This window comes from Cervus canadensis, chromosome 27, assembly GCF_019320065.1.
Source record: "Cervus canadensis isolate Bull #8, Minnesota chromosome 27, ASM1932006v1, whole genome shotgun sequence".
Lineage (NCBI taxonomy): Eukaryota > Metazoa > Chordata > Mammalia > Artiodactyla > Cervidae > Cervus > Cervus canadensis.
This window is the reverse complement of record NC_057412.1, coordinates 5,417,495-5,435,869: the sequence shown is the minus strand read 5'-3', so window position 1 is coordinate 5,435,869 and position 18,375 is coordinate 5,417,495. Positions and strand designations below refer to the sequence as shown.

The following is an 18,375-nucleotide window of genomic DNA, read 5'->3' as shown; positions in this document are numbered from 1 at the left end:
TTTATCAAAGTAATGAACTTACTAACAATTAAGTATCGCAAAGACTACTAAAGCACTCTAAAAAACCTTAAAAAAGAATGAACTGCTTAATTATTTCCCCATTTCTTTGAAAGTCAACTAAGTACAAGGCCATGTGCAAGTTCTTTATGTCTAGACACTAGTAAGAGGATTCTTGCTCACTTGTATGCATGGAAGCTCAGAGCCGAAGGGAAGATTAGCAACAATTAGAACAGAATCCAACAATCCCTTTTTTATAGATGAGCTGACTGGGTTGAGAGGAATAAACCGACTCGTTCAGAGTAGAACATTAAAACGGTCTAAGAAATTCAGATCAATGGCACTTTAGATTCTGGTTTGAAATTCTAGCCCTAGTCCTGTAACCTCATTTTTCTCATTTGTCACATGGGATATTTTGAGACAGTAAAAAGATGTCATTTTAGTCAATACATAGCCTATTCTGACACACAATGTCTACCCAATAAATGGTGTCTATTTTCTCCTATTAGGAGAAGACAAGAATTTACAACTCACGACTTTCAGTCCAAGACTGTAGTCACAGTCCCTTACCACTTTAGAAATTAGCTTCGTGGTCTCTAACCGGTATATTGGCATTGGATAGCTAAACTCTTGTGACATTCAGTTTTGAGTTCTCTTTTTGCCTTAAAGTGGCAAACATTTGGGATTTTGTTATTGTTTTTTGCTGTTGTATCTTTATCACCTTCAATCAGTGCTCGACAAATAGGTGTTGGATCAAAGAATAATTTGCTCTACCGTGTCCCTACAATGTTCACTACTGGGCTTCGATAGAAACAGCATTTCTTGCGGCCTTGTGTAAACTAGAAATGATTGGATGTTTGAGAATCAAGGGAAATAACTGCATTCAAGAAGCAGAAAGCTTAATTAAAATGTGTTCCAGGTGCCATTACTTGGAGAATCGTTTGACATCTTGATGTACACAACAGCAGTAGAATAGGATACTTTCTTTTCCTTTTAAATCCTGAGACAAGTTTCAAATCGCAGCCTAGCCACTAGCTAGTTCTGTGACTCTGGGTAAGTTATGAAACTCTCTGAGCTCTGTCAGCTTCTTGTATGCAGACTTTTCTCACACAGATTAAATGAATGATTAATTTAACCTGCTTAGCACAGTGCCTGGCACACGATACGTGCTGAGTAAAAGGTGGCTTCTCTGATCTTTGACTTATTTTATGTGTTCTGCGACTAGAAATAATGGACTTGGGGATCTGACTTAGCGGATGTAAGTTCCAAACGCAGGTGTGCAACCTCTCAGCATGGCACAGTGTATACTGATTAATTTGATGTCTTCTGTCCTAAGACATGAAGACCGGTGGTGTTTCTGTCCTGTGAAAACGTGAAATGAAACCCATCTAAAACATGAAGTCATACCCATCGGACTACTTCCTCTTGCCTTAGTCACAGCTGTTAGGCAGAGCTTCCATGAGGACAAAAAATCAACGCACAAAATTATTTGATTAATCAGCATTGCCATTGCACTTCTTAGCAGAGGGAAGCTGGGCATTCAAAAAAAATGCATTTTCTGCCTGGCCTCATTTTTATGTTAATTTAAACAAAAGGAAAAAAAAATAGCAACAAAAGCACACAAATGTTGATGGGAGAAAATGCAATATAATTCTACAAAATATTTTGGTACTAAAATGTTTTATGGAGACTAATGGCTCAATTATAGCTTACTGCTCATTGCCACGAGTGTGGTAGGGGGGAAAACATCTCCCCTCTGATGTACTTGCTCATGTTAACAAGAGAGCAGGCTTCCTGAGTCAGAAACAGTATGTTCTCATTCACCCAGTGGCCACTCTCTGGCTCAGAAAATCAGTCCAGCCCTAAAGCAGTATCCCAGCTGGATGGAGCACCACTGCGTCGCCTCCCTCCCCATCAGAGGACCATTAAGTTCCCGCTACTATGCTTGAAATAGTGACTTGCTTTCTCAATCCTATTACAGGGTTTGAAAACAACTCTGCTCTTCTCCAAAGAGGCACATTTATTTTCAGGTTGTGAAATGCATTTTATTAGCTGAAACGTATCACAGTTAATAATACAGGTCTTTGGGGCTGAATGAAACCTTCCTTTTGAGGAAACTGAGGCACAGAGGACTTGTTCACTGTGCCTGGCAGAGCTGAGAGTTCAGCATACTGAGTAGGGTAGAAGAAAGATTATTTATGAAGAGCCTCAAGCACAGTTCTTGGAACATGCATTTTATTTATTCATTCAATAGAAATGTATTGAGCCCTTATTGTGTGTTAAATAATGTAATTGGTATTGGGGATTTGGGAGAACGAGACAAAGAAGGCATCTAAGCTCTTATATAGAAGAGTATAGTAGGGGATATGTATAACAAACAGATCAATGTCTTTCATTGATTATAGATTTTTATTAGAGTTACAAAGCAACTAAGTAGAGTGCAAGGTCACAAGGAGCGAGAAAAGATTTCCTTTGGGACTTCCCTGGTGATCTGCCTTGCAAGGCGGGGGATGTGAGCTCTATCCCTGGTGTGCTAAGTTGCTTCAGTCATGTCTGAGTCTTTGAGACCCCGTGGACTGTAGCTCACCAGGTTCCTTTGTCCATCGGATTCTCCAGGCAAGAATACTGGAGTAGGTTGCCATCTCTTCCTCAAGGGGATCTTCCCGACCTAGGGATCAAACCCATGTCTTACATGTCTCCTGTATGGCAGACTGATCCTTTACCCACTGAGCCACCTGGAAAGCCTGGTGGGGAAACTAAAATCCCACAAGTTGTGTAGCAACTCAGCCTGCACGTTGCAACTGCTGAGCCCAAATAATATGGCTAGAGAATCCGTGCACTGCAACAAAAGATCCTGCCTGTCACAACTAAGACCTGTTGCAGCCAAATAAATAAATATTAAAAAAAAAAAAAAAGAATGAGTTCTTTCTTCTTTATCTCCCGATGAGTAATCACAATGGCTTAGGTGAGGCCGACTTTGGAAAAAGGTGTCGGCAACAGCAAGTGCAAAAGTCCTACAGGAGGGAAAGAGCCATGTTACACATCCAGGCAGAGTGTCCCTGAAATAGGGTATTGGAGGCCAAGAGGCTAGAGGGGGGAGGGTGGACTTGTGACTTAGGTCACAGGAGTTTGCATTAAAAGCATGTTCAGTTGATAAAATTAATACTGTCCCTGAGCTTCAATTTTTATTTCCAAAAAGAAAAAAAAGATAGTACCAGTTTTATCAAGGGCTATAATGTTTATGAAAGGAGAATTTTGTTTATCACCCAGCATGGCACTAGACACATGTTTGGAATTCCCTACCCAGAGTCCCTACCCTGTGCCTCATCTTTAAATTTATCTGCCATCAGCTACTGTCTTGGTAGAAGCACATTCAGTGGGAATGAGTGGAGGTGAAAATGTGGCGGACGGTGAGGAGTCATGGGAAGGAGAAAGAGACTGGGGGAGGTGGAAGTCAGGAGGAGCTGGTGACCTGGGATTTCGACATTCAAGGTGGATTAAGTGGCGCTCAGCATCCTCTGAAAGCAGCAGGATGCCTGCTGGGAGGTGGTGGGGGGACAGGGGTCAAAGAAGACCCTTAGTGACCAGACGGGCCCTAAGTGTGTGTTGACGCTTGTTGGGGCCACTCTCAGACTGCAGAAATTCACAAAGACAGTGTGTTCACATGGGAGCCCTGTTCCTCCGTAGCCTAATCAAGTCTTGACATTTGAATTTCTAACTAATTTTGGGGAAATAACTTTTCAGATTCTCATCATATAGTACTTGTTCAATATGAATAGAAATAATTACTTTGCTGAAGTGATTAGCATGCCCAAGAATAACTATAGACTTTCTCCCAGTTTTTACTTTTAGATAAATGTCAAATATCTTCCTTAAAGTGCATTGGATTTCTCTTCTCTAAAGAATCATTGAAAAGTGGTAAAATATGATGAAGGTGTAGGGAAGTACCGAAAAATAATGAGAAATGTGCATGAGAAGAAAGCCAAGTCGACCCGGCAGAGAAAATTTTCTCGGCAGTGATTGTAGTCACCACAGAAGTAAAAGCTGACAATACTCATTTCGTCTAAAGGAGAAGAGCAGTGAGTGGGTGTGTTTTCCCCAGACAGTGCTGGAAGCCTAGTTCAGAATGTAAGGCTTCTCCATTCTGAAATGGGGGCCCTTTATGGCAAAGTCAACTCACTACTTCTGAGATCGGGTGGTCTGGAGACCCAGCCTGGCAGTTCAGGGAGTGACCTCGTATGAAGCATGTAACCTATCTGAGCATCCGTGTTGTCAACTCTGAAGTGAGAATGCCAGATTTACCTCAGGATAAACTGTCATAAACCAGGAAAAGGCAGTCCATTCTAAAGGAAATCAACCCCGAATATTCACTGGAAGGACTGATGCTGAGGCTGAATCTCCAGTACCTTGACCAACTGATGCAGCGAGCCTACTCATTGGAAAAGGCCCTGATGCTGGGAAAGATTGAGGGCAGGAAGAGAAGGTATGGCAGAGGAGGAGATGGCTGGATGGGATCACCGACTCAATGAACATGTAATTGAGCAAACTTCGGGAGATAGCGAAGGACAGGGAAACCTGGCATGCTGCAGCCTATGAAGTCTCAAAGAGTTGGACATGACTTAGTGACTAAACAACGATAACAACAAGCTGAGATGACACGAGATGACATGCAGGGTGTCAGATACCATCTTTGGCATCTCGGTGAAAGAGATGAGTCTCTTTCCTTCCTTTCTTTCCCTCAGGAGAAAGAGATAGGTTAAGTGGTGGATGGAATAGGATCCTAGACTCCTGAACCCTCAAACTCCCTAGAGATACTCCAGAGACATGCAGGAAAGGTCTCAGAAAAATCTTCTATATGTAGTTGCCCAGGGCTAATGGAGCAAGTTCAACTGAATCACGTAGAGTATCCATTCACACAGAGTGCCCCACTTTGATCAGAATAGAAGGTCCTAACACCTTCTTTATAACTTTAAAAGACGTAACTTCCTGGTGGCTCAGACAGTAAAGCTTCTGCCTACAATACGGGAGACCCGAATTCAATCCCTGGGTTGGGAAGATCTCCTGGAGAAGGAAATGGCAACCCACTCCAGTATTCTTGCCTGGGAAAGCCCATGGACAGAGGAGCCTGCTACCAGGCTACCCTACAGTCCATGGGGTTGCAAAGAGTCAGACATGACTGAGCAACTTCTCTTCACTTCACTTCAAATTGTAACAGCCTCTTGGAGGTTCAGATGAAGCCCATCCAACCAACCTGGGTCCTTTGCTTTGATTTCAAAAATGGGTAATACTTCTACCCGATGCAGTAAGATAAGGGTTTCATGTTGGAACCTTTTAAAAACGTTCCCCTCCCTGCCCAATCTTTTCAGGCCTTTGGTCTAGAACAAAGAGGGGATGAACAGTCTCTTGAATCACTTTCCCTCAGCTCCATAGCCAATTGTCCCATTCAGATGAGTAGGGAAAGCAAGTGCAAGATAAAACATGATAAGAGAGGATGGCGAAAGAAGTGTTTGGGTCAATGGCTTGGGCAAAACTGAACTGATCCTATTTTTTCTTGACCCTACCAGACAGTCCTTGAGAGGGCTTATCTTGGATGATTTTCTGTGTTTTTATTTTCATTTTAAAATTTTCCTTTGAGTGATGTAACCTCTATGCTACAAGGAAAGAATCACTTGTATCAAAGGAACTTTATATCCACATTTAGCAAATAGAGAAGAAGCCAGCAGCCCCTTACATGACCACCAGGCGTTTCTCTTGCCTGTTCCCAGCCTGCCCTTTGGGAGAGATATGACCGATTTTGTGAGCCAAATAGATTTCTAACCAAGAGAAGCCTCATCGGCAAATCATCCCCTTAAATGTAACAGAAGTCCCTGGCTTCAGTTATAAAAGACTCTTGGGATAGGATGCTTCTTTGCATTTTGAGGGCTCTGCATAAAATCTGGGTGTTTTTCTCAGTTCTGGTCCACACTCCATTACACACTTTAATGACCGCATTAAAATTCTCAAATGAAGCTTTGGGATAAAGGGCAGCTGATTATATTTATTCACCTTTCAGCACTGACATCACTGCAATATGCTTGCTTTCTTTGCTGAAAGGTACTTATAATATCCAAAGACATGTTAATGGAACTATAGTTTAGAAGTAAGTAACGGCTAGTTACTTCACTGGAGAAGAAGCATGTCACAGCAGAAAAACCACCAGGTGGGATAAAGGAGGCTGAGTTCTAGTTCCCGGCTGGGTCACTCTGGAAAATCATGTTACCTCTTATAAAGTGAGAGGATTAGCTTTGATGATGTCTATGATTGTTTTCAGTGGCAATTTTAAATGCATCCCGTGACTCAATGGCTTTCAAGAAATGCCCTTCAGGTATCAGATATAAGACTGGAGAGTCAAGCAGCACGACTATGCCAAGAGATCTCTTCCAAGTTACTCGGAAACCAAAAGCTCTGTATCTGCATGGAGGGGTAGGTCTACTTGCGAAATCAGTGCGCATTACCAGTCAACCACACAGCTCACCCAATACCTTTAAACTAGTAAGTAAGTAAATAAGTGTTAGCTACTCAGTCATATCTGATTGTCTGACTCCATGGACTGTAGCCTGCCCGGCTCCTCTGTCCATGGAATTCTCCAGGCAAGGTTACTGGAGTGGGTAGCTATTTCCTTCTTCAGGGGATCTTCCCTACCCAGGGATGAAACCCGGGTCTCCTGAATTGCAGGCAGATTCCTTACCATCTGAGCCACCTGGGAAGCCTGGAGAGTGCAATAACACCTGTGCCATTTTAGATAAAAACATTGCCTTCGGTGACAGTGACCACTTGAAAAACACAAAGTCACCGATTAGGTCATGCAACTATAACCTGGCCATTTTTGCCTACTTTCCTCCAATTCAATTCCCTGACTCTTATTAATGCTTCTATTTTATTATTATTATTTTATTAGCATTTGTTGAGGCAGAGTTGCTTTACAATGTTGTGTCAGTTTGCGCTGTACAACATGAATCAGCTATATGTATATATATATCCCCTCCCGCATGCATCCTGATGTTCACTGTAGTGCTATTTACAATAGCCAGGGCTATATTCAATCTTAAATTGAATGGATAAAGAAGGTGTGGTACATATATACAACGGAACATTACTCAACCATAAAAAGGAACAAAGTTGGGTCATTTGTAGACCTAGAGACTGTCTTACAGAGTGAAGTAAGTCATAAAGAGAAAAGCAAAGTATCTATATTAACAAATATATGTGGAATGCTTCTATTTTAAACACCTAGCTTGCTTTTCCCATTGTCTATGCTAGAGTTTCTCAAGGCATTTTAGGCTAAATAGTCCTTTGTTGAGGATGGGGGAGGGGTGGGGATTGTGTGCCGTATAGGATGTTTAGCAGCATCCTTGGAGTCTAATTACTAGCTGTCAGTGGAGGGCCACTGTCCCCAATACAATGACCAGAAATGTCTCCAGATGTCGATAGAAATCCCTGAAGGGTGAAATCACTCTGATTTGAGAGCCAGTAGTCTAGGTTTAATCTTTTTTTTTTTTTTTTTAGTTCTGAACTTTCTTTCTTGGGCATAAGACCAATGTTATACATCCTGAAATGCCCAGAAAGTATTACTCTGTTGTTATCACTCTTAACATTACTAACATCTTTTTTATATAAGGTTTCACAATTTATCAAGTGTTTCCACCCACATTATCTATGGAGATAATGCATGGCAGCTCATGGTCTGGGACAAATGAGGAGAGAGAAGCATCTTTTCTGTGATTTGTCCCTGTTTCCCTTTTTCGCTGCACTTGAAATCTTGCATGTTTGACAGAAGAGGTCTTGCCATGAGGACAAGTCAGGCATTGTATAAATAAAATTTGGCATGTTTCTGAGACTAAAAAAAAAGAATGCTTAATCACCTTGAAATGATACTCATCTCATTGTCTGCTGGCAGGATCTATTAATCTCTCAAGAAGGACACAGGACCACACATCTGTAATTACATACCGACAGCTGGTTTCAAAGAAGCCTGAGGCCAATGGCTCTTTAAAAGGGTTCTGAACACTGTGATCTTCAGCCTGACTGAACTGCTGGAGTTTTAGCTTACCGCACTCAGTGATACCGGATGGCATTTTTGAGAAAGAGAAATGAACACATTCCCCTCCTTTTCCTCCCTCCCCCTCTTACCTGCTTAAGGATCTCAGCGGCTGTTTCATGTGAGCAATCAAATATCACGTAGAACTCCTTGCCTTTCTTCATTTCCTTGAGTAACGGCTTAGCATCTTTATTCCCAGAGGGCAGCTGGCGGATTTTGATTTTAATATTATATCTGGAGGGAGCTTTGATGAGCTCTTGCAGGCGAATGAGACCTAGAAAATGACATTCAATCAGGCAACAGACTGTTGTCCAGAGTTATTTGTTTATTGCCATTTAGAGTCAAACTCATATCATTCCCCCAATGTATCAAGAGGCTGCCTACCTAAAGGTTGCATTATTGACTGCTCATTTATCATTCCTCTTTCTATGGTGGTCATGCTATATTTTCCTTTTGTGGGTATGTGTGGCTAGAAGCACAATTTTCCCAAGAGGATTTTGAATTTTTTTCAGAATGCAATTGTCCTCTCCAGCTTTTACCACAAATCTTTAGCAAATCAAGTCAATAACTGTAAAACTTTTGTAAACAAAATTTGCTTGATGTTTTCAAAGGTGCTTGAGGTAATGGATATACCAGCTTACTTAAAAACAAACAAACAAACAAACAAACAAACAAACAGTAAAATACTAGAATTTCTTGGGACTATAAACCTCTGCAAACCTTTCATCAAATATTTATATATAACATACTGTTTTGCAGTTAATTGGTCGGCCTGTTTTATATCATCTTTCAGTTCCTGCCATATTTATAAATGACTTATTGTTTCTTTCTAATATAATTGAACAATGAATGGGAAAATATTTTCTTGATTAAAAGAAAAGACCACTGAATATTTGAAAAATCATGATAATAAGGGCAGAAGCATATTCTTTAAAAAAATCTACTATTGGTAGTTATAGGAGTGTATACAGCTAACTAAACTAACTTGAGGAAGAATGTTTAATTCACCACAAAAATGAATCCAGTGAACTGCACCATTGTTTTAAACAGAAGTGTTTTACTAAGGCAAGACCAACAGCTATATAAAGCCTTAGTCTTATTTCCCCTAATATTAGCTGGTATTTGTTACACTGCATGATGCTGGCTCTTACTCAAGGACTCGCACTGGAAAATTGAATTTTTTTTTTTTTATTACACAGTCTGTGCCTTCAGGATGTGTCAGTTTCAAGCAATCAATAGGAAATGTTAAGTTTTGTCACTATTCAGATAGAAATCGTGGTATGCACCATGCAAGATACAGCATATACACGCCAGCTACCTCTGGACATGAGGCACTTCTTTTATTTGTTATTTATTTATTTTTTTATTTAGTTATTTGTAAGAATCTGCCTGCAGTGCAGGAGACCCAGGTTCTTTCCCTGGGTTGGGAAGATTCCCTGGAGAAAGAAGTGGCAACCCATTCCAGTATTCTTGCCTGGGAAATCCCATGGACAGAGGAGCCTGGTAGGCTACACTCCATGGGGTCACAAAGAGTCGGACGTGACTGGGCTACTAACACTCTCACTTTTACCCTTTCCCCTAGAAGCTACATTTTTGTGTCTAAGATGTTATGAGTTCTCCTATATCTTGGGTAGGTGTGGTTCTGAAGTACAGTAAATTTGAGAGAAAGTTACTCTTCAGGGTCAAATGAACCAGGGCAAGGAAAGAAGGAGTTGTAGAATCATATAAAAATTTAGTGCTCATTATCCTTCTTAATTTTTTAACTTCCTGGGAACTTGCTTCTTTTCAAATCAGTGTGATTGAAGGCTCCCAATTACCTCACCTACTTCCTCAGTGGCTCAATGGTTCAGTAGGTAAAGAATCTGCCTGCAATGCAGGAGACCCAGGAGATGCCAGTTAGACCCCCGGGTTGGGAAGATACCTTGGAGGGGAAAGTGGCAAACCAGTCCAGTATTCTTGCCTGGAGAATCCCATGGACAAAGGAGCCACGGGCTATACCCACGGGCTATCCTATCTGTGGGCTTGCAAAGAGCGGACACGACTGAGAGCCAGCTCACACAGGCACGGATGGGTTACTCGGCCTCTTACTTCCAGAATCACTCGTCCTGAGCACCTGGCGGGTAGCTAGTAGAAGAAAACTGAGCCCACTGACTGGTGTATTTGTTCGTCTTCACAATAACCCTATGAAGAAGGTGTGATCATCCTCATTATTTTAAGTACAAAAACCAAGGCTCAGAGCAATGAAGTAACTTACTCATGGTTACAAAGATAGGAGGAGCCATGGATTCAAATTGCCTGTGGGTCCAGCTCTCAGTCTTTCCATGTCATCATCATGCATTGCGAATACAAATTTGTTGATGCTTGAGGGAAGAGGTATAACTTTGGTTTGATGGGATGGGGAAAAAGTTGAAAGAGGTACCTACCCTCCTTTCTTTTTTACTCTAGACTGCTTGCGAGTCTCTCCCATAATTTTTTTTTCCCTCTTGTCCTCTTGCTTTACAATCAGATTTTTTTTTTTTTTTAATTTGAGCATGACCACAAGGGAGATCAACATGGGCCTTTAAATAAAATGAGCAAAAATTTTAAGAATTTCATTTCATATGCTGCCACGAGCTGCTCTTTTGTTCTCTGCTAAATGGAATGTCAGTCTTGAAGTGCATCTTCCTATCATGATGACTTAGACACATTAAGAGCCTTTAAAGTTGAATCCTTTCTCTCCCTTCATTCATTCATGTTTATGGGAAAACATTTCCTGGCTGTTCACTGTATGCCAAGTACCACACTAAGAGTTGGAAACACATGAACACATCTTGCTTTAAAGTCTTCACAGCCCATAGAAGGATTTCATTCCATCAACTCTTGTGATGTTCATGGACATCTCTTATTACGTAATTTCATAAACTATGACCCAAGGCTAATTGGGGCTGGACCAGCTTGCTCAACGTTGTGTTAAGACTCGTTATTCAGTCACTAAGTCTTGTCCAACTCTTTGCAACCTCATGGACTGCAGTATGCCAGGCTTCCCTGTCCTCCACTATCTTCCTGAGTTTGCTAAAGCTCATGTTCACTGAGTCACTGATGCTGTCTAACCATCTCATCCTCTGCTGCCTTCTTCTCCATTTGCCTTCAATCTTTCCCAGCATCAGGGTCTTTTCTAATGAGTTGGCTGTTCGCATCAGGTGGCCAAAGTACTAGAGCTTCAGCTTCAGCATCAGTCCTTCCAATGAGTATTCAGGGTTGATGTCCCTTAGGATTGGCTGGTTTGGTCTCCCTGCTGTCCAAGGGACTCACAAGAATCCTCTCCAGCACCACAATTCAAAAGCGTCAATTCTTAGGCGCTCAGTCTTCTCTATGGTCTAACTCTCACATCTGTACATGACTACTGAAAAAAACATAGCTTTGACCATAAGGACTTTGTTGACAAAGTAATGTCTTTACTTTTTAATGCACCATCTAGGTTTGTCATAGCCTTCCTTCCAAGAAGCAATTGTCTTCTAATTTCATGGCTGCAGTCACCACCTGCAGTGATTCTGGAGCTTAAGAAGAGAAAATCTGTCCCTGCTTCCACTTTTTCCCCTTCTATTTGCCATGAAGTGATGGGACCCGATGGCATGATCTCAGTTTTTTTTTAATGTTGAGTATGGCTATTGGGTGGCAGATCCAGGGCATAAAGCCAGGTCCACCTCTGACTGCTCAATCCAGGGCTCTTTTCACCAAATCAATCACCCTTCCTGACTATGAAATTTAAGATCAAATATTTAACTGACTGAATGACTAACTAATTATATAAATAAATATCTGTGTAAATAAATAGAGAGAAAAAAACTTTAGACCAGCATAAAACCTTCAGCCTTTATTTGGCAAATGAATCCATTAATAAACAGGTTCCCTCCTCCTCCAAAAAAGTAGCTGTGAGCTTTCACAGTTGTTTCATAAAAGAAAGTTCTTAATACCAATAGAAGAGAAAGGAGAACTCAGTACAAAAGACTAGCTTTTAATTGGACTAAATTTATCTTTTGGAGAAACTTACTACTAAACCCTAATTTACTCATTTTGTCCATATACAGGTGAATTTGCCTCAGGAAAGAGAGGATCAGCAGATTTAAAGATTACAGACCCAAGATGTAGAAAGAATAAAGAGCAAGGAAGGGGAGGTTTACATTTCTCTTCCAAAGCAATTGTTTGCTTTCAAAAAAGAAAAAAACAACCGTTCTGCCCTCATTAACAGAGAGCAGAATTTACAATTCAAAAGGCTTTTTTAGTTCACAGGAGACAAAAATTTAGAGAAAGCCTTCCCTTTTGTTTGCATTTTGCAGCAATCCATTAATCGTTTACATTTCATTGTAAAGAAGTTAAAACTTGTTTTTAAACTAGTCATTACTTCAGGGAAAGATAATTGATTTGGATTGCTGCTGCTGCTGCTAAATTGCATCAGTTGTGTCCAACTCTGTGCGACCCCATAGACAGCAGCCCACCAGGCCCCCCGTCCCTGGGATTCTCCAGGCAACAACACTGGAGTGGGTTGCCATTTCCTTCTCCAATGCAGGAAAGTGAAAAGTGAAAGTGAAGTTGTTCAGTCATGTCCGACTCTTAGCGACCCCATGGACTGCAGCCTACCAGGCTCCTCCGTCCACAGGGTTTTCCAGGCAAGAGTACTGGAGTGGGGTGCCATTGCCTTCTCCATTGATTTGGACACTACTCCTAATTTTGCTGGGCTTCCCTGATAGCGCAGTTGGTAAAGAAGCCACCTGCAATGCAGGAGACCCCGGTTTGATTCCTTGGTCGGTGAGATCCCCTGGAGAAGGGAACAGCTACCAACTCCAGTATTCGGGCTGGGAGAATTCCATGGATTGTATAGTCCATGGGGTCGGAAAGAGCTGGACGTGACGTGACTTGACTTCACTTCCTAATTTTGCTAATGGTCCTCCTCTGTGTGGATGACAGCCCTGCCCAAGTCACCCCGGTGCTTCCAGGACTGGAGTCCAGTTGGAGAGAACGGTAAGGGTACAGGCACGCTTGGCAATGGTGATGGGTTTTCTAGCCCACTGCAGTAGTTTGTCGTTGTTTAGTCACTCTGTCTTGTCTGACTCTTTTGCGACCCCATGGACTGTAGCCTGCCAGGCTCCTCTGTCCATGGGATTTTCCAGGCAAGAATACTGGAGTGGGTTGCCAATTCCTTCTCCAGGGGATCTGCCCAACCCAGGGATTGAATTGGTGTCTCCTGCACTGCAGGAGGATTCTTTACCACTGAGCCACCTAGGAAGCCTGGGGACACTTCAAAAACATTAAAAATGCAGAAATGGAGGCAACTAAACAAACCCAACTAGGGGATATTCTAAGGTAAAATTGGTGTGAACTCTTCCAAAATGTTAAAGTCATGAAAGACAAGGAAAAGTCAAATTGCTTTAGACCAAAGGAGACTAAAAGGATGTGACAAATAAATGCAATGAGGGATCCTGAATTTTTTAGAAATGCAATTGGGATAATTAGGGAAACTGGCATATCATATATCTGTATTGATATTAATATTGATATAGATGTATAAAAATTGTATCAATGTCAAGTTTCCTGTGTTCAGTCATTGTCCTGTGGTTATAAAAATGGAAGATCCTTGGTCTTAGGAAATATACACTAGTTTATTTAGAAGTAAAATAGTCATGCTATTTGCCACTTACTTTCAAATAGTTCAATAGCACTACTACTTATTATTGCTGCTTTTGCCCTGGGAGACTCATAGAGTATTAAATCAAATGTGGGCAAATGATGAGGTGAAGTGGAGTTGCTCAGTCATGTCCGACCCTTTGCGATCCCATGGACTGTAGCCTGCCAGTCTCCTCCGTCCATGGAGATTTTCCAGGCAAGAGTACTAGAGCAGGTTGCCATTTCCTTCTCCAGGGGATCTTCCCGACCCAGGGATCAAACCCAGGTCTCCCACATTGCAGGCAGACGCTTTACCATCTGAGCTACCAGGGAAGCCCAGGGCAAATGATGACAGCTGCTAAACTTAGATGTAGGAGGTATAGGAGTTCACTGTATATTTCCTGCCATTTTTCTCTAAGTTCAAATCTTTCTCAATAAAAAGACAAAACATGAGCCTCCTTCCTCCACTCCCACCTCCAGCAATGCAGTGATGGTAAACTGCACCTGTAGTTTGAAAAGTGTTTGCTTGAGAGCAAGGAGCCTGTTTATTCCCTATGAGTTTGAGCTGGGCTCTGCACGTAGAGATAAGTTTCAAAAGCGTCCAAGTGGCCAATTCTAAACACTTTCTTGGGCCATCTATCTGCTCTGTGCACTCAGACATGACACAGAAAAATGCTGATTTGCATGCACATTGACTCTGGGAACAGGTGGAGCATATAGAGGAGAAAAAAAGAACCTGCTATTTCCAGAAGTTTAAAAATTCCCCTGTCTTCTCCTTAAATAATAATAAACTTTGCTATTTGCATTGCCCCTTCCTGTGAAGTATCCTACATGTCTTATAAATAGCTCAGTAAACCTCAGAAGATACCTCTGCGATGGTTAGGTGTCAGTGCTATTTTACAGTAAGGAAAGTGAGGTAGAATGAGGTTAATTGTTTGAATTGGCCCTGAAAATGAGTCACAGATGCCAGGCATTGGAAGAGACTTAAAGGTCAAACCCCTCCTTGATGCATGAATCCCCTCTACACAGCTGCTGCCGAACACCTATTAGTTTGAGAAATTCTCTACCTCACTTTTTGCAGCTCAATCCATTTTTGGACAGCTCCAGTTATATTTAATGAGCAGCAGTTCAAAAGAAAAGTACCTAGGTTTTCTGGAGTCTTAATCCAATTCCCTGTTCATTTATATGTACTACATCAGTGGATTTGATATCATAAAAATTGAATGTGATGGGACCCAAAGATAAGATCACACATTTTAAATATTAATTTCATCTTCATGTGAACTTGCCAACATGCAAAATGGCATTTCACAAACATGTTGGTATATTAATATATCCAAATCTAATAGGATTCTTAAGGGGATCTATATACTCTCCAGAGGGGAGGAAAAAACCAGACTGAGAAATGGAGATGAGTAAGTGAGTGAATTACTTGGGGAAATACAGCACTTTTAAATGCAGATATTCACACATACAGTTTTTCAAAAGGGCATCAAAAAAGGCTAAAGACTGCCCAAAAGAAAATTTGTGTCTCTTAATGGAAAAGAGCCCCATAGAAGAATCTAGTCAAAATATTCGAGATTAACTTAACTATGTGCTAGTTAGCTCCACCAGTATGTTTTGGTCCTGAATTCTGGTTAATATCAATGGTAGCTAAAAATAATGTCATCATGAAATATCTAAGGATTGGTTTCCTGAGCAGAAATCTGAAAATTTGAATGGGTTCTGGTTAGAGGATTAGAGTGGGTAAACAGAAAGGGTAGAAAGAGTAAGGGCAGAAGGAAAAGAACTGTAATATATTATTTTGTTGGTACTGAGTGACCAGGATTTTCCATTCTCCAACTAGTTCAGGTAGGATTGTAGGAGGGTGTGTGGCAGAGTGTTTTGGCTAGCACAGGTGATCATAACAACACAGAGATGTAAATTATGATTGCTAAGGTAAAAAATTCAGCTATTCCTTTACTTGGTACTGATTGTTCATTTTTTGGCTTGACCACCTATGTCAAAATGTTTAATTTTCTTCAAGTCCAAATTTTAGACCTTTGTCAAGGTTCTTGCTTCTATACAGTATATTTCTATTTTCTTTGGGGAAATGAAGGAAAATATCATAGGCATAATAAACCCAAGTCACTGTTTAAATGTAGCCAAAGAGTAGCTATTGCACTTACTTACAGGGTGGTTGAGCATATTAAATGAGTTAATTACATTCAATAATTAGAATAGTGCATGGCAATCAGTCAGCACTTTGAGACTTTAGTTATTGTAATTTTTGTGGTCGTCATTTTTCTTGGGTTTTCTATCTGGATTTAGTGTTTCTTTCAATCACTGACATTTTTATATATGTTAGATTATTTCAAATGAATCCTCATTGTAAAACTTTGAGACTATGTTTTAAGTAAGTGACAGATAGTACTTCTTTATTGTAGGCTGCGTTTTATAAATTTCATGCTCTGATGTGTTGAAAAAAATGACTTAAGGCAACCATGGATTAAAAAAAAAATCTTAAGTATTATGTTTTATGAACATATCTGGATGGAACTAAATTACCTGATGGCCTCATCTAGTTTTGTCAATATCCTGAGGACCCTTGAGTTTGTATCCCAGTGTACACTACATTCCTGAACTCCAGATTCATATATTAACTGCCTACTCCTCAACTACATGAGGAGGTCTACTAGACATTGCAAAATCAAAGAACATATTTATGACTGAAGCCCTGATATCTTTATTTCTCCAAACTATGTCCATGTATACCTTTTCACATCTCAGGAAAAGGATAACTCCATCCTTTGGCTCAGGCCGAACAGCTTAGTTATCTTTGACTCCTCAATTTCTTTCATCCAGCCTACACTCCCTCAGAGCATTATGCTAGCTCAACATCAAATGCTTCTAGTATCTGACCATTCCTCACTCTTCTATTGCTATCGCTTTCATCTCTTGCCTTGATTTCTGTAGGAGCCACTGATTTTATGCTTGCCTCTCTATGTCATTTTATTAATAAAAAGGCCAGCGTGATCTTTTTATGATATAAATTTGATCATGTCACTCCTCTCCTGAAAACTGCAATGGCTGCCCATTTCATGAGGAACCGAAGCTTGTTCCAATAATCTACAAATCCCTCCATGATCTTTAAGGCCCACAAGTGTGACACAGTCACATCTTCCCTCTCACTGCAATCCAACCACACTGGCTTCCTCATTTGTTGTAAATAAAGGTTTATTAGTGCAGTGCAAGTTGCTCAGTTGTGTCTAACTCTTTGCGACCCATGGACTTCACAGTCTATGGAATTCTCCAGGCCAGAATACTGGGGTGGGTAGCCTTTCCCTTCTCCAGGGGATTTTCCCAACCCAGGGATTGAACCCAGGTCTCCTGTATTGCAGGCGGATTCTTTACCAGCTGAACCACAAGGGAAGCCCAAGAATACTGGAGTGGGTAGCCCATCCCTTCTCCAGTGGATCTTCCTGACCCAGGAATCGAACCGGGGTCTCCTGCATTGCAGGCAGATTCTTTACCAACTGAGCTATTAGGGAATCCAAAAGGTTTATTAGAACACACTATACTTGTCCATTTCCATACTGTCTGTGACTGTTCTCTTGCTACGTCAGCAGAATAGTTGTGACCAAGGCACTAGGGCTCATAAAATCCGAACTATAGAGTATTAAAATCTAGCCCCTTTGAGAAAAAAGTTTGCAGGCCCTTGTTCTACAGAATTGACAGTGGTTACATTTCACTAACATTGGCTTTGAGAAAGCAGAAACTGCTGAATATTCTCCACACTGCATTTGGTGCTCAGCTTCTCAGCTCTTTTTGATGCGTGTGGAGGGATGGAAGCCAGGCTTCCACCAGGAGTCTAATGAAACAGAGGGGATGACCCATGAGTAGCAGTTTCCCCCATTGCCTAGGGTAAGTGTGGGAGTCAGAGAGAAGTAGGTGACTGATGGGAAGAACATCCCAGCAACAGAGAGGGAGAGAGGAAGCGAGGCAAAGCTTCACTCCCCATAACTATTCTCTGGGGTCTTTCTACACTTGTTCTTCTAGAGGACAGAATTCTGCCTACTAGCAGACAGTGATTTGGACTTTGTCCTCAGAGACACGCACAGTGTTCCTGTTGACTTCAATGGGAGTCATGGACCATTTAGTCCCATAGACATCTGTGCTGGCTTCAGGCTATTTAACAAACTCCTAAACCAATCCCAATAAAGTGCTCTCTTTAATGGGTTCTTAATTCTGGTGTAAGGGCAGGTGCCGAGCACACCTAAGTCCTTTCTTTTCCTTCAGGTTTAGTAAGTTTTCTCCTTGTTACAGCTTGATAATTACTGCAACCAAATCCCTGAGTCAAGCAGTATTAAACCCACTCAGAGTCAAAAGATGTCTGCTCTTATTGATCTCAGTTGACCTGTTTACTCTCTGGGTTCCAAATTAATGGCTCAATTGATTATTCACTTACATTTTTAATGTCTTTGTGAGCAAAATCATTTTACCATGAATCATCTCTAACTTAATGGGCAAATACAAACTCATTTTGGATTTTTCAATTTTAATAAGTATTTAATGAGCAACTGTGCTCAGGTGAACTCAATAGGAATGAAGAGGACATTTCAGTTTCTTTTTAAAGGTAATAGAAATGATAGTTCAAATTCCCTCTATGCAAAATGGCTGTC

The 18,375-nt window shown here is 41.1% G+C and overlaps 1 protein-coding gene across 8 annotated transcripts in view; it reads right to left on the bottom strand.

Moving 5' to 3' along the window:
* GRIK1 (glutamate ionotropic receptor kainate type subunit 1) overlaps positions 1 to 18,375 on the bottom strand; it is a 438,990-nt gene that overhangs the window by 141,480 nt on the left and 279,135 nt on the right. For all 8 annotated transcript variants that reach the window (XM_043449029.1, XM_043449031.1, XM_043449030.1 and 5 more), the window contains exon 4: positions 8,167 to 8,348. In XM_043449029.1, coding sequence (XP_043304964.1) covers positions 8,167 to 8,348 — 182 coding nt within the window. The remainder of the gene's footprint in view (positions 1 to 8,166; positions 8,349 to 18,375) is intronic.